The 13,829-nt window shown below is 36.9% G+C and overlaps 1 protein-coding gene across 2 annotated transcripts in view; it reads right to left on the bottom strand.

Annotated features, from left to right (window-relative positions):
* Nucleotides 1-7,820, bottom strand: part of pax7a (paired box 7a) — a 62,658-nt gene extending 54,838 nt beyond the window's left edge. Inside the window, exons 1-4 of one of the 2 annotated variants that reach the window (XM_079597477.1) lie at nt 7,341-7,820; nt 5,998-6,233; nt 5,730-5,859; nt 5,371-5,499 (exon numbers count right to left, since the gene is read on the bottom strand). In XM_079597477.1, coding sequence (XP_079453603.1) covers nt 5,371-5,499; nt 5,730-5,859; nt 5,998-6,233; nt 7,341-7,425 — 580 coding nt within the window. In that variant the 5' untranslated portion in view covers nt 7,426-7,820. Of the gene's footprint in view, nt 1-5,370; nt 5,500-5,714; nt 5,860-5,997; nt 6,234-7,340 lie in introns of both variants that reach the window. The other variant, XM_079597476.1, reaches the window with a different exon arrangement.
* Nucleotides 7,821-13,829: the final 6,009 nt, after the last annotated feature.

Genomic DNA, 13,829 nt, shown 5'->3' with positions numbered 1-13,829 from the left:
CCAAATACAATATCCATTAGAATTGCTCGAACGAAGAGGGAATTACGCACAAAGATCCAAGCAGATATACAGTATTATGTGCGATTCATATTACATTTGGGGTTCAAAGCACTTAAAAAGTTGAAAAATGAAATCCTCTCTGGTTATTAGCACGAGCAGATAATAGCGTTTATGCGCGTAAAGTCTTCTGCGCACCAAAACCGCACCATTACAAGACTTCTCTCAGATACAAGAGAATGATATTCTCCATAACATCTGCGCAGAGATGTGCACTGTCCCAGATGGCAAACCGCGCTTAATGAACAGTCAGGCAGACTTGTCAAGCGGTAATGTGAAGTCGCTTTGTACTGCAGTAGTCTCAAGTGTTTCTGATAAGCAAAAGACATCCACGGATCAAAGATCATAAGCTTCTCAATTTCCCTTGAACTGCCTGAGCCCTCATTCACATCATCTTTACCCACTTTTGGTTATTTTTAAACATCTCTCCAACACATCAAACCTCACGCCCTGTCTGGAGTTCACAGGTCACCCGCAATCTTAAAACGACATTGTTAACTGCTGTATAATCCCTGTATAGAGACCAATTACAGCGGAGTCCATAAAACACACATTACAATACCAGCCATGTTTGCATTTTTCCAATCAACAGTAGCTGGATCACTAGCTAGAATTATTATATTGTTCATTTCCTCGCATCTCATTAAATGTATAGTCGTGCCATGGAGTGATAAGGTCAGTGAAGGGGTTTGTAAACTATTACCTTCCTAAACACTGCTATCAATCCAAAGCCTCGAGACAAGGATTTCACACAAACAGAAACATTATGCATAATTTAGACAAAATTATGCATAATTTTCTGTTATTACTTTAGTAAGTACATATAACATGTGTAACAAGGACACTGTAAAACAAAGTGTTACCAGATAATATATTAAGAAATGGTTACACATTATTTTAATGTGTTGCTGTAATTATACATGTAAGTACTGAGTAATAATAATTAACATACTTACTACATGGTTAGGGTAGGATTGGTTTGGTTTAGGGTTATGTGCATGTCATTATGCTAATTTATAAATACATGTAACGTAACAAGGACACGTTAAAATAAAGTGTGATTTTAAGAGTAACAATGCTATATACGATAATCATGTTATCATTTAACAGGATATAAATGATTGTTGTAATTATTATTAGTGATATTAAAAGTAGTAGTAGCCTATGTCAAATTAATAACTAAATAATAATACAATTCAAACATCTAATGCCCAGGGTAAAAAAACTTATAGTATGTTGCTCTGGCTTTTTTTTTTTTTTTTTCTATGTCACCATCACAAATGCTTGAATCTAAATCATAGTCAATTGCATCTGGTTCGGTAAATGTTTCGCAATTAGAACTGCCTGAATTTTAAGTAGCAGCACTGCAATGGCGAAATCAGTAGCTGCAATGTAATATTATTATGAGCTTATATCTGTTCTTATTAATACGCCTGTCAACAAAAAATGGTTAATACCAGAGTATAAAACACACACGCGCGCGCGCACACACACACACACACACACACACACACACACACACACACACACACACACACACACACACACACACACACATAAGCTATATATATATATATATATATATATATATATATATATATATATATATATATATATATATATATATATATATATATATATATATATATATATATAGGCCTACACACACACACACACACACACACACACACATATATATATATATATATTATGAAACCCTGGAGTCTATACACTAAAGAAAATCCCTCGCCAGTCAAATTCTCGAGCTGTGTTGAGACAGGGTGACGGGAGAGAAGAGGTTAATCCGTGTTTAATGCAGTGATGGTCCACACTCTGATGGTTATGTTATCTCTGCCCAACATTTGGGTCTCCTACAATTTCAGCCCAGCCAAAATAGCTGCAAGAAAGTGCAGATGGAGTCACTCTCGACGCCTGAGGAGAAAAAATATTAATAGCTAAATAACTTCCGCTTACTTTCACTTAATCTTCCTCTCTCTCTCTCTCTCTCTCTGTGTGTCCCTGTAACATATTCTATTCCAGATGGATTTGTTTAAAATGTCTCCCTATGCTTCTCTTTCAGCGCGGCTTTAGGCTCGAAAGAATCTGCTTTATTTTCATATAAATGTGAAGCAAGAGAGAAAATGCCCTGCTGGTGCGCGGCCAGGGCGCATAAACCGAAACTAGACGTGAAACCGCTCTTTTCCAGAATATTCTCGTCGTGCTTTATCATAGGAAAATGATGCATTTTTTCAGTTTTCTTCTAAATATCGCTGAGTTCGTGCACACTGTGAACAATAGGCATCAGACCGAGTGAGTCCCCGGCATCAGACTGCGCAACGCTCACAGCCATCTCGCCTACAGGTTTTTGATCACCATTATCCCATAACAACACTCCTAAACCCCTGACTGAAGTCTGTTTGATTAGTCGGAAAACCTCAGGTAATCCACAGATTTGCTGAAGTGTCCAGTGCCACTCTCACAAATGGACGCGCGCTCGCGTTTAACTGATGCTCCTCCAGACAAAAAGAGCACCAGGTGAGCTGTCAGACGCGGGGCTGTAACCCATTAAACACTAATTAAGTTTGGCAGGTTTGTGCTAACTCTGCTGTCGCTCATCATATATTTTTATTTCCGTAACGAGGATGGCAGGTGCACAAGATTATTATTATTGTAATGGCCACTAAACCAAATGTGGAAGTCATGGTTAAGGCTATTAAGGTTAGGCACTTGGAGATCTGCTCAGGGTGGAGGCAATTTAGACCAAATAAAATTATTAGACAAAATATGTTTTTAAAAAGTTTATGTTATGGCAAAAAAAAAAAAAAAAAGCCTACAAATTTTTTTAACTAACTACTGCGTAATCAGACTAACGCCTTATAAACACAAGCCACTAAATAAGTAAATACAAAGTTTCATGTATTTTAAATGCACCAAAATCAAACACATTTTTAAAAAATGTGAGTTCTGACTTTTTTGATTAACTAGATTGTCCAATGCGTAATTAATGTAAGACCCTAAATGCATGAAATAAATAAATAAATAAATAATGTTTATTGTATACACCAACATGTTTACGAGATTCCATAATGTAATAATGTTTGCATGCATTTTATTTGCCAAAAATGTCAGCAAAAATAACTAATTTGAGGTCTGACTTTTTTTATTTAGTCTTTGTAATCAATTTAACACCTTATAAATGAATGAATAAATAAATCATGTATTTTGTTCACCCAAAAACGTTTACAAGAACCTATTAATGTAAACACAAATAAATAAATAAATAAACAAATGTAAGTGTTTGCATCTATTAGGTAGCCGCCACAAATGTCAACAAAAATAAAAAACGTGAGATTTTCTTTAATCAATTTAACACCTTATAAACACATACATAAGTAAATAAATCATGTATTTTGTATATAAAAAAAGATTGCAAGAATCCATCAATGTAAATAAATAAATACCAGATCATATAAAATAAACAGAAAATCTCATGAATTTACGCCCTGGGCGAGTCACTGTGAGCCGTTTAGAGATGAAAGTGAAAAGAAATAAAGGGGCTCAGTTTAATCAGGGCTTAAAAGCTCTTCTACATTAAGGTTTGTGCGCGAAGAGCTGCTGGAGGATCAGTGTGTTTCTCACCGGTGCCTGCGAGCTCTTACACTCCTCAGCGACACACACGCCCATTCAACACACCGCAGCTCTAATAAGTCTTAACATTATTAAATGTTATCCGGATGGTAAACTTAAAGAATCCCTTCAAAGAATTTAACAGCGAATTCAGTGTTTGTGCCGAAGATGAGACACTGGAAATGACAGATTTATGGAATCATTAACCCAGAGATGACGCACTCACAGCATTCCCAACAAATGAACAACTACAACCATGTGGACAGCAACAGAAACATCGGAGGTGCTTTTCGCGCATTTGTTTAAAAACGAATATCAGTATCGCAGTATCAGTATTCAAATATTTATGAATGAAGTATAACTTTGGCGTAATTTAGATCATGCAATTAGGAGAAAACACAAATAATCCTATATATATTTTTATTTAACAAATTAATTAATTAATCATTCTATAGCAATTAAAGAAACTCAGATATGTGCAGACGAAGCTTTACTTTGTCTTAAACCAACTGCGCAGTTACGCGCAACTAAACCCGCACAAAAGACGTCGTTTTGCACCATGAAATGTTGAGCTTACAATTCTAAACGCTCCTTCATATTACAAAACTATCTAGCAGCAGGGAGCACTGAATAATTTATCTGCCTTTCTTTCCTTATACCCTTTGTACAAAGTTTTCCCCTCTTTTCTGGGATCTTTGAATGGGGGGTCACCGGTCCAGTTACTCTTTTTGCTGCCCGGCTCCAGTGCTTTTTCTCTTTTTGTATCTCAGTCTAAAGGTTACAAAGGCTTAAAACGAGATTGTTCATAACCGCATTTAGGGGGGAAAAAGGCAAAAGCGTATTGTTACCTTTTATAAATATAATATTAAATACATTCGTGCATTATTGTAATAATATGACCTTTTAGAATTATAATATTATATTTCGAATTAAAATAGTATGTTTAATTAAAGCTACATATATGACATATATGGTAAAAAAAATATATAAATATAATAATATATTAATATGTCCCAAAATATTTTTCAGAAATTTTCAGTTTGCTTAAGTTGAGCAATTCAATTAAAATGTTTTCAAATAAATATTTTCAATTCACAATATGAAGGTCATGATATAATAATATAATATAATATAATATAATATAATATAATATAATATAATATAATATAATACGTATAAATGCAAAATGTTGCCAAAACAAGTCCCTGCACCGGGTCCACATGTCCCGCGTAATGTAGTTGCTTAAACTGACATCGATTCTCAAATGGGTCAAACTGTCAGTTGTCGTTTAGGGGGTCGTTAAAACGCAAGGGAAATGGAATGTGCCACACAAATTAATTTACCAGGCTAAATACCTGACGTCAGGGCTCACATAAATAATTGAGTAAGTACCGAACAGCTAGCAGCATGAATAATGAGAGCTATTTGTGCCATTTTTTTTCCAAGGGGGCGCACAGATTCCCCCTGGCGAGAATGAAGGACTGCAGCATCTGTCCCTTTCAAATAACTACTTAATGAAATATCAATTGCAACAGCAGCACCAATTATAGCACCAGTCCATCATGATCTGTCAGTACAACTGATCCACACCTCAAAAAGCAGAGTTCGAGTTTTAATACACAACTTTTACGCACCACGTTTCCTCGCATCTGTTCGCACACAATGAGAAATGTAAAGGCCTCTGACCTTTGTCCCCGAGAATCCCATCGATGCTGTGTTTGGTTTTCTTTTCTCCGTCTTCATCTTTTTTATCACAGTCGTCATCGTCATCTTTCTTGCCAAAACGAGCTCTCAAAACCCGACTAATGGAGCTAACTATAAAGAGAGATAATAATCACTGTAACGCCCAGTGTAACAATCATAACACTAATCATGTGATCATATTTTTTTCCCATTTATATATCAAAGCACACTAAAATCCGAAATTCCAAATTTAATCAGAACCGAATACAGAATGTTCCATTATTTAAACAGATGCAGTGAAGTGCGTAACGTCCTCTAAATGTCAGTAAGAAAGAAATGGTGCTTACCGGAAGAGGCCTCACCTGAAGGAACCGTGCCTCTGTCACACACCCCGTCCTTCAGCAACTTATCCCGGATTTCCCAGCTGAACATCCCTGGATTCTCGCGTTTGTATTCCTCGATTCTCTTTTCAACGTCGGGTGTTGCAACTTGCTTTAGTGTAGAACAAAATAAATGCGCATTCTGTTTACTATAAATCATTCGTTTCCATTAAGAACTTTTTTTTAAAATAAGCTCTCCATTGCGAAATGTTTGAGGGAAGCATTTGTTTTGGTGAAATCGTTCACTCACCCTGGGTTTGCTTCCACCTATTGCTCCCGGGCGAATGGAGCCGGTCTCCTGGTACCGACAGAGGATTTTGGACACGCAGCCGTGCGAGACGCGCAGTTGTCTGGAGATCACACAGGGTCGGATGCCGTGATGGGCCATTTCCACTATTTTGTGTCGGATATGATTCGGCAGTGGCCTTCCGTTGATGAAAACTCCCCCGAGCTGGTTCACTCGACCTTGACCCAGAGGCGTTGAGACTGCGGGAAAACATTCAGGCCCAAAAAGGGCGATTGAAAGAAGGAAACAATAGCATTCTCTGTAAGATAAAGAAAGTAACACTTTACAACACCCATGTTAACTGTGCAATTAACTTTGTGATATTGATTAGCTAAATCTACATTTTGTAGAGCATCTTGCAATTACGCATTAGTTTTGTGCAACGTAAAATTACACATGTTGTCAAAATACAATAGTAGGCTACTTGTGGATCATTTTATCTCAGAGTTTTGAGGATAAACTCACAAATGCTGTGAGTCATCCAGGCTTTGCGCCGAATTTATCGCAAAAACATCTACATGCTGTCATTCTGATTAATCATATCATATCAGCTAATGTCATTTATCACGTAATCGTGCGTAACGCCTTGTGTTTATTGGAAGATGCGAATGATTATTCAAAGCCTGCAGAATCAATCCAAAAAAATCTCATTCTCACACATTTTCTTTCCTGAAAGAATCCTTCTATACTATCAGCCTATCTGATGCGTTAGGAGAGGATGTAACACTTGAGGACACTAATTGCCATTCAAGAGGCACTAAAGATGTGCCACTTTAAACCTCGATTATTCCCAGTCATGCAACACAAATATTAGTGTGATGCTTTGAGCCAGTTTTATTTCCCTTCACTGCTGCGAGATACTTCTGCAAATCCCACAGATTGCAGGATTCGTGGGTTGGAAGGCTTTCGTCAAACTGCTCTTAAGCACGAATTCACTCGATAGGAAAGACGTTCCCATTTAATGCGCGAGCTGCGTATGGAAATCATACGTCCAGACTGGAGCATTTTACTCATAACGCTGCCAGAAAAAAAATCTCTTTGTTGTCAATTATTAAATCACTGATTTCATAACTATGAACTATTTTTTAACTCTTGTTCATATTTCTGACTATTTCGTTTCTTTAATCGTATCACTATCGCTTAAAAGAGTGCTTGACATATACTTATTTTTTAATATCTTTTTTTTATTCTAAAAAATCTCAGTATTTTAAAATTACAAATATGTGATTTAAATGTTTTTTTTTTGTTTAGTTTTTTATATATAATAATAATAGCCGTATAATAAGAAAAATAAGTAGTTTTCGTACCTTCTAATGGGAATCCGGTTCTGGGGTAGTTCTGGCCTGGAGCTGGCCGCATCATTCGAGGAACTGTTCCTGGTAAAGTAGCCATTCCAGCTACTCCCAAAACTATTGAAACTCTCACTAATAAATGAAAGAAATCAATCACATAAAAGCTCCAGTGTTGTTTGCGCCGTGGAAACTGTAACGGATCCAAAGAATTTAAAAAAGAAATCCAAACACACACACTCACGCGCGCGCGCACCAGTGGACAATGCCCAGTGTGCAGAAGAAAAAGTCAGATTTGTTCTTACAGTGAATACCCCAAAACAAGAGCAGAGTAAAGCATGCAATGTGCTCTGAAGCAACTGTGAGTAAATATTAGTGAGAGGATCTGCTAGTTTTGATTACAGCTGCTGTTTGCTGCCTGAGAGGAGTTTAAGTGGCCAACTTTGGCGCACATAGTGGGAGGAGGAAGCGCGCGCTGCCATAGGCTCTTCGGCACTCTTTTACAGCATGGAGAGGAAGGGTAATGCCCGAGATCTGCCGTCCAATCGGGAGGAACTTTGCAGAAAACACACAAGCACACTGCCCTCCCACTCTAAATCAACACAGGAAATGTTACAATGAGTTTTCATTCATTTCTCATTTGAAATGAAACGTCAGTTTAATGCGTTGGACTCTCTCTCTGTACTAGACACACACACACACACACACACACACACACACAATAAAATAATATAATATAATACAATACAATAGCTATAATATTGTTATATACAAAAACTACTATTGAAACAATAAAACTAACATATGTATGCCATCATGGGGAAATCTGTGTGATCCTAAATGTGTGCATTGTGTACAGGAAAACGATTGTAATTGAACCTGTGTATTTTAACTTGACATTTGTGAATATATCATAACTTGCTATTTTTATTAATAGATTCATAGCGTAGAATTATGTTTATCATCATTATTAAATAAGATAAAGTGATTGTGAGTAATAGGGGGGGGGGGGAGAGAGAAACACGGCAGATATCCATCAATTTGCAGTGTTGTATCATGAAGAATCTGATTCGAATTGTTTTGTTTGTGTAAATAAAGAACAGAAGAAACAAGAGCTTTTGGAAACTTCAGCACACTTACCTGAGGTCAGAGAGGGTCATGATGATGCACAAGACCTGATGAAGATGAAGAGACTTGGCCGGAAACATTCAAAATATTCAATAGATAGAATATCCTACTGAATAGTTACGGTAATAATAATACACATGCTATATTAGGAAAATAAAAGGTATGACAAGAATAGCCTACCTTTTACCTGGATAGAGTTGTTGAGTTGACTATGGTTCTTTAGAGATTGAAAAAGTTGGTTACACTTTATTTACGGTGTCTGCATGTGTTACAGTGTAATACTAAGTACTAAGTAATTAACTAGGGTTAGGAATAGGGTTTGGTTTTAGGGTTAGTTGTGTGTAATATGCAGTTTATAGTAATTACTACAGAAACTAAATGTAACTTGTGTAACAAGGACACTGTAAAACAAAGTGTTACCAAAAAGCCAATATTTCAAAGGTTACAGATGCCTTTACTGAACAACTAGAAAATGTTCATTATGATCGAAAAACGCTCGTGACTCCAGCCGAAACTTCATTTTAAGAGTGTAAGTCACTTCACCTGTTTTTCCGCGAGACCTGGGAGTCGTATAACAGCACACATGATAAAAAAATCCTCCAGAATCTTTAGGTTGAATGGCTGTGCGCGTGTCCGGCTCTGTGGGACCGCCGCGCGCTGAGATTGTGTGGAAATTGCCGTGGCGAACACTCCTGGTGGAAAGCAATTTCACAAATAATTTTTACAACAATTAGGGAGTGTGGCGGGGTGAAATGGCGATTTCACATGCAGATGTTCCGGTAGGGAAGGACCTGGTGCCCGGCAGCGGAGCTCTAGCCCTCAGTGTCCGGCTCTGGTGAGCAGCACGCGGGTCAGAGACGCACAGGTGATCATAGGTAACTATCAAAACAGAACTGAAAACAGAACTTCAGGATTTAGTCAGAAAATAAATAAATAAATAATCTTTTCATAATTACACAACTGCACATAACCTTTCTCTCCCCATACATAATTTTGTTGCAACATGGACTTTCCAAAGTGCATATAATTAATGGTGTTCATAAATTGATTATTGAGGGGGGTTTTGTGTGTGTGTGTGTGTGTGTGTGTGTGTGTGTGTGTGTGTGTGTGTGTGTGTGTGTGTGTGTGTGTGCACTCAAATTTGTTATAGGCTAAATCATATCTTTTATTTCAGCAACTTTACACTGTAGTCTATGTAGATCTTAAGATAGTTCTGCAAACAAGTTAGAATAAGTAAAAGGACATGCCGGTAAAAAAAAAAAAAATGCTCAGATTTCTTTCCAGAGACACTCAAAAGTGATGTCATGGATAATGTTATGAAAACATGAAACTTTAAAGTTAATATCCGGTTGACTTGAGCGTGGATAATTTATAGGTTACCTTTGAGTCGATTATTTATATAGAGCATATATTTCAGCTTTAAATGTCTGTTTTCTATTTAAACATATTTGTCTAACTATCATCCTGCCATATCGTCTAAAATTGCTCGTTTAAAAGTGTAAAAAAAAAAAAAAAAAAAAAAAAAACGGGTTTTCTCCATCTGAACATTTAAGTTTAACAACCAGCGTTATCTAAAGAGTGTATAAACTGGATTCAAAATTAGTATCAAAAACTTAATATCAATTTAAGTAGAAGAGTCATTGCAAATAAGTCCAAAGAAGAAAAATGTTATGACAATGTACAATGTATGAAACAATGTAGCCTACAAATATGAAAAATTAAAGAATATCCAACACATCTCTTTGCAATCGCATGGAGAGTATTGCCTACTAAAGCCTAAATAATATATGGATTAATTGTGCATTCATTATTTAATTATTCAAAACCTGAAATAAAGCAAAAACACCTGCACAATATTCTTACAATATTGGACTGAAGAGGAATTCACTCCATGTGTAAATGAATGTGTGTCCACTAGCAGGCGATATAGGTTAACTATATCACATAAGATGTTGCAAATCTGGGTTTACATCCTTCTTGCAATGGAAACATTTTATAAGAACAACACATGAAGGATGATAGCCTTCTATTTGTGCACCTGGTTACTATTTGTGCACCTGGTTACTAGTGCATTGGACGTTCATTGAACGTAAAAGCCCTTTCTTAAAGGGACAGTTTACCCAAAAATTATTTTCATAACCGTCATGTAGTTCCAAACCTGTAATAATTTCTGTCTTCTGCTGAACACAAAATAATATATTTTGAAGAATGTTGGTAATCAGACAGTTGATGGACACCATTGACTTCCAAATACTAAGTCAATGGCTGCAGTCAACTGTTTGATTACCAATATTCTACAAAATAGTATAATTTGTGAATCAAACAAATTGAGGGTGAGTGAGTGATGACAAAAATGTCATTTTTGGGTGAACTGTCCCTTTAAAGGCAAAAGCAATGAGGGAAAGAAATGCTTCCCCCTTCCTGACATTTATTTTTTTCTTCCACTTGCATCTTCGAGTCCTGGAAATAAACATTATTATGGCTCTAGTTTACTTTACACTGTTTTGTAGTCGTTTTCTCAATCCCAGGAATATTTGGTCTTTGTTAAAATTGGGCAACCTGCTGGATGTGTGTGTGTGTGTATAGACACTGGACGAGCTCCAGACCTTGCTGGCAGGTTTGAGAAGCGCTGGGGAACGCCGTACACAAACCACAGCCTGGTATAGGCCTCTTCCTCTCTCCTTCACGCTGTCCACACTCCCCACGGACTCTTGTTAACTTGCTAAGGCATGTTCACATCTGCTGAGAATTATCACAATGTGTTATTGCTTACCAAGCAGAATTATTTTATCAGACGGAGAGAGTGAAAGTGTGTTGAGTTGCGTGTGTGAACAGAGTCGCTGCTTGTTTAACTTCACAGTTTCTCTCGCTGTGAGAAATGACACGTGACATGCACGTGGAAATATTAAAACTGTACAGAGATAACTATATAAAAAAAACTACACTCGATCTCAACTTGTGCTACCCCCACCCCACTCCAATGTTTTCAAAAACAGATATTTACTGGTTACACCTTGGGTTTAATGCTGTCAATTTGATCGCTACCAATGCTGACTAAAAAAACATTGGTAGGCTAACACTTTACAATAAGGTTCATTAGTTAATGTATTAACTAACATTAACTAACCATGAGCAATAGGCTACATTTGTTACTGTATTTGTTAATCTTTGTTAACATTAGTTAATAGAAATACAGCTCTTCATTGTTTGTTCATGTTAGTTTGCAGTGCATTAACTCATGTTAACAAGATTTTAATAAAGTAGCCTATTAGTAAATGTTGAAATTAACATGAACAAAGATTAATAATGCTGTATATGTGCAGTTCATTATTAGTTAATGTTAACTAATGTAATTAACTAATGTTAACTAACAAACCTTATTGTAAAGTGTTACCAAAAAATGCACTTTTACTAAAAAGCAAAGTAGAGAGAGAGAGTGGACCAAAAGGGTATGTTAAACTGCCATTTAAACACTAAACTGCTTTAGTTGAAAATGCATAACCTATTAAAAAAAAATAGATTTAGAATTTTTACAAATAAAAAGAATAGAGTAGATTTTTCAAAATACAATTTTCATTTTCTGTAAAAAAAAAAAAAAAAAAAGAAAAAAAAAAAGGTGTGCTTGTCCATGCAAAAACCATGCTAATTTAAGGCTGATATGGGCTGGGTCTGAAATCACATACTCTCTTGAGTAATAGTTCCCACTATTACTTCATGGCCGCTCAAAAAAGTATGTTCTAGTATAAATTTAATCCAGACACTCACCATGTTGGCACTGTCACTGTCTTTCACAAATCCTCTCCCGTGGCCTCATGGGATACTAAAGTGTCCATCGTACACACACTCAGACTCTTTCCAGAAGTATAGGCCATCTGGGTACTTTTTGCCTACTCTTTAATGAGCACTGTGAATTCACACATACTCTTGTCATATTGATTTTTGCCAACTATATAGTATAAGTATGTGGTATTTCGGATGCAGCCATGGTCTCTTGATAAGTCCCTCCTTCAATGTACGTTTTTTTTTACCCATGCATGTTTTCATCCATCATGAGTTTGCTCACTTCTTGGTGAAAGGTGAAATCAAAACCAAAAAATGTGAAGCCTTTTGAGTTGCAACATGCATTAAGCATCGCATCTCATGTTCACGTCGTTTTGAAGTTTCACTTTTCCCAAGTGCAGTTTTGAAAAGTAGATGTTGCAATTCCTGTATGTGGAAGGCACTAGTATACACTCCCATGCCTGGAAGCACATGCATCTGGAGACTCCCCCCTCTGACAGGCTTTAGAGGAGCGCAGTAGGAGGCCTGCTGGATCGCAGAGATGGATTGGAGTGGAGGAGAAGAACCCCTCGTGTTTGAGGGGACTCCTTAAGGAACGCAGGAATGTGGGGGCCGATCAAGGCGAGCTGCAGACGTCTTAGACACTTATTGGTAAACAGCAGTTGAAAAGATAGTCCTCTGCATTGCCAAAATGCCTTATCACCTAAAAGCAGACGTGTCACCTGTCTTTGTCATTTAAATACAATATTTCAAACGAATCTTGCTTTAATATGTATAAATATGAATGGGATGTCAGAGCGCTTCTTTAGCCCATGATTAGAGTGAGCAATGAAAAAGTAGCATAATTTTGCTATAAGTGATTGTAGAAATTCACCCGCAGAATCCAATAAAGTCAAGAAGCCAATGCCCTGCACTAATAATCCTCAAAATGTGCAAAGACATGAAGCGCAGATATTGACCTATTGGCCCATAGCAACATTCAACTCTATCAAAAGCAACTTCCATTACCAGAAGTGCCCAACAGAAGAACAATTTAGATTTGTCTGGTAGCTTCTTTTCTTCTTCTTTTCTGTAATATCATTCATCAGGATATTTTTTAAATAATATTTACACTGACTAAAATGACCTGAGATCAACCCAAGTGCATGTTTCAATTACAACATGCTCATGAATATTTTAATTACATTTTATCTCGCAAATGAAGTGCCAATTATGAATTCTGTCAAACACATATTTCAGAGCCAGAAAGAAACTAACAATATGAAAAGCATGAAACATTTGGTCCAGTTTCACTCATTCATAAGCATTTCAGTCGCATCCGACTCTTGGTGTTTCTATAAGCCATCTCTTGCCATACATGAGAGATTGTCCATGAATTTTCTTGGCGATGATTTTTACGGGATAGGTCGCTAGGTCTTTCCCTGACTCTTCCCATTACATGGCTTGGGACTCACACACACACAAATGCACACTTACAGACAATTTAGCGTCTCCAATTCACCTATACTGCGTGTTTTTTGTGTGGGAAACCGGAGCACCGGGAGAAACATGCAGACACCGGGAGAACATGCTAACTCCTCACAGAAAGGAAAAATTGTA

Source organism: Phoxinus phoxinus (genome assembly GCF_949152265.1).
Source record: "Phoxinus phoxinus genome assembly, chromosome: 22".
Lineage (NCBI taxonomy): Eukaryota > Metazoa > Chordata > Actinopteri > Cypriniformes > Leuciscidae > Phoxinus > Phoxinus phoxinus.
This window is presented reverse-complemented; position numbering and strand designations above follow the sequence as displayed.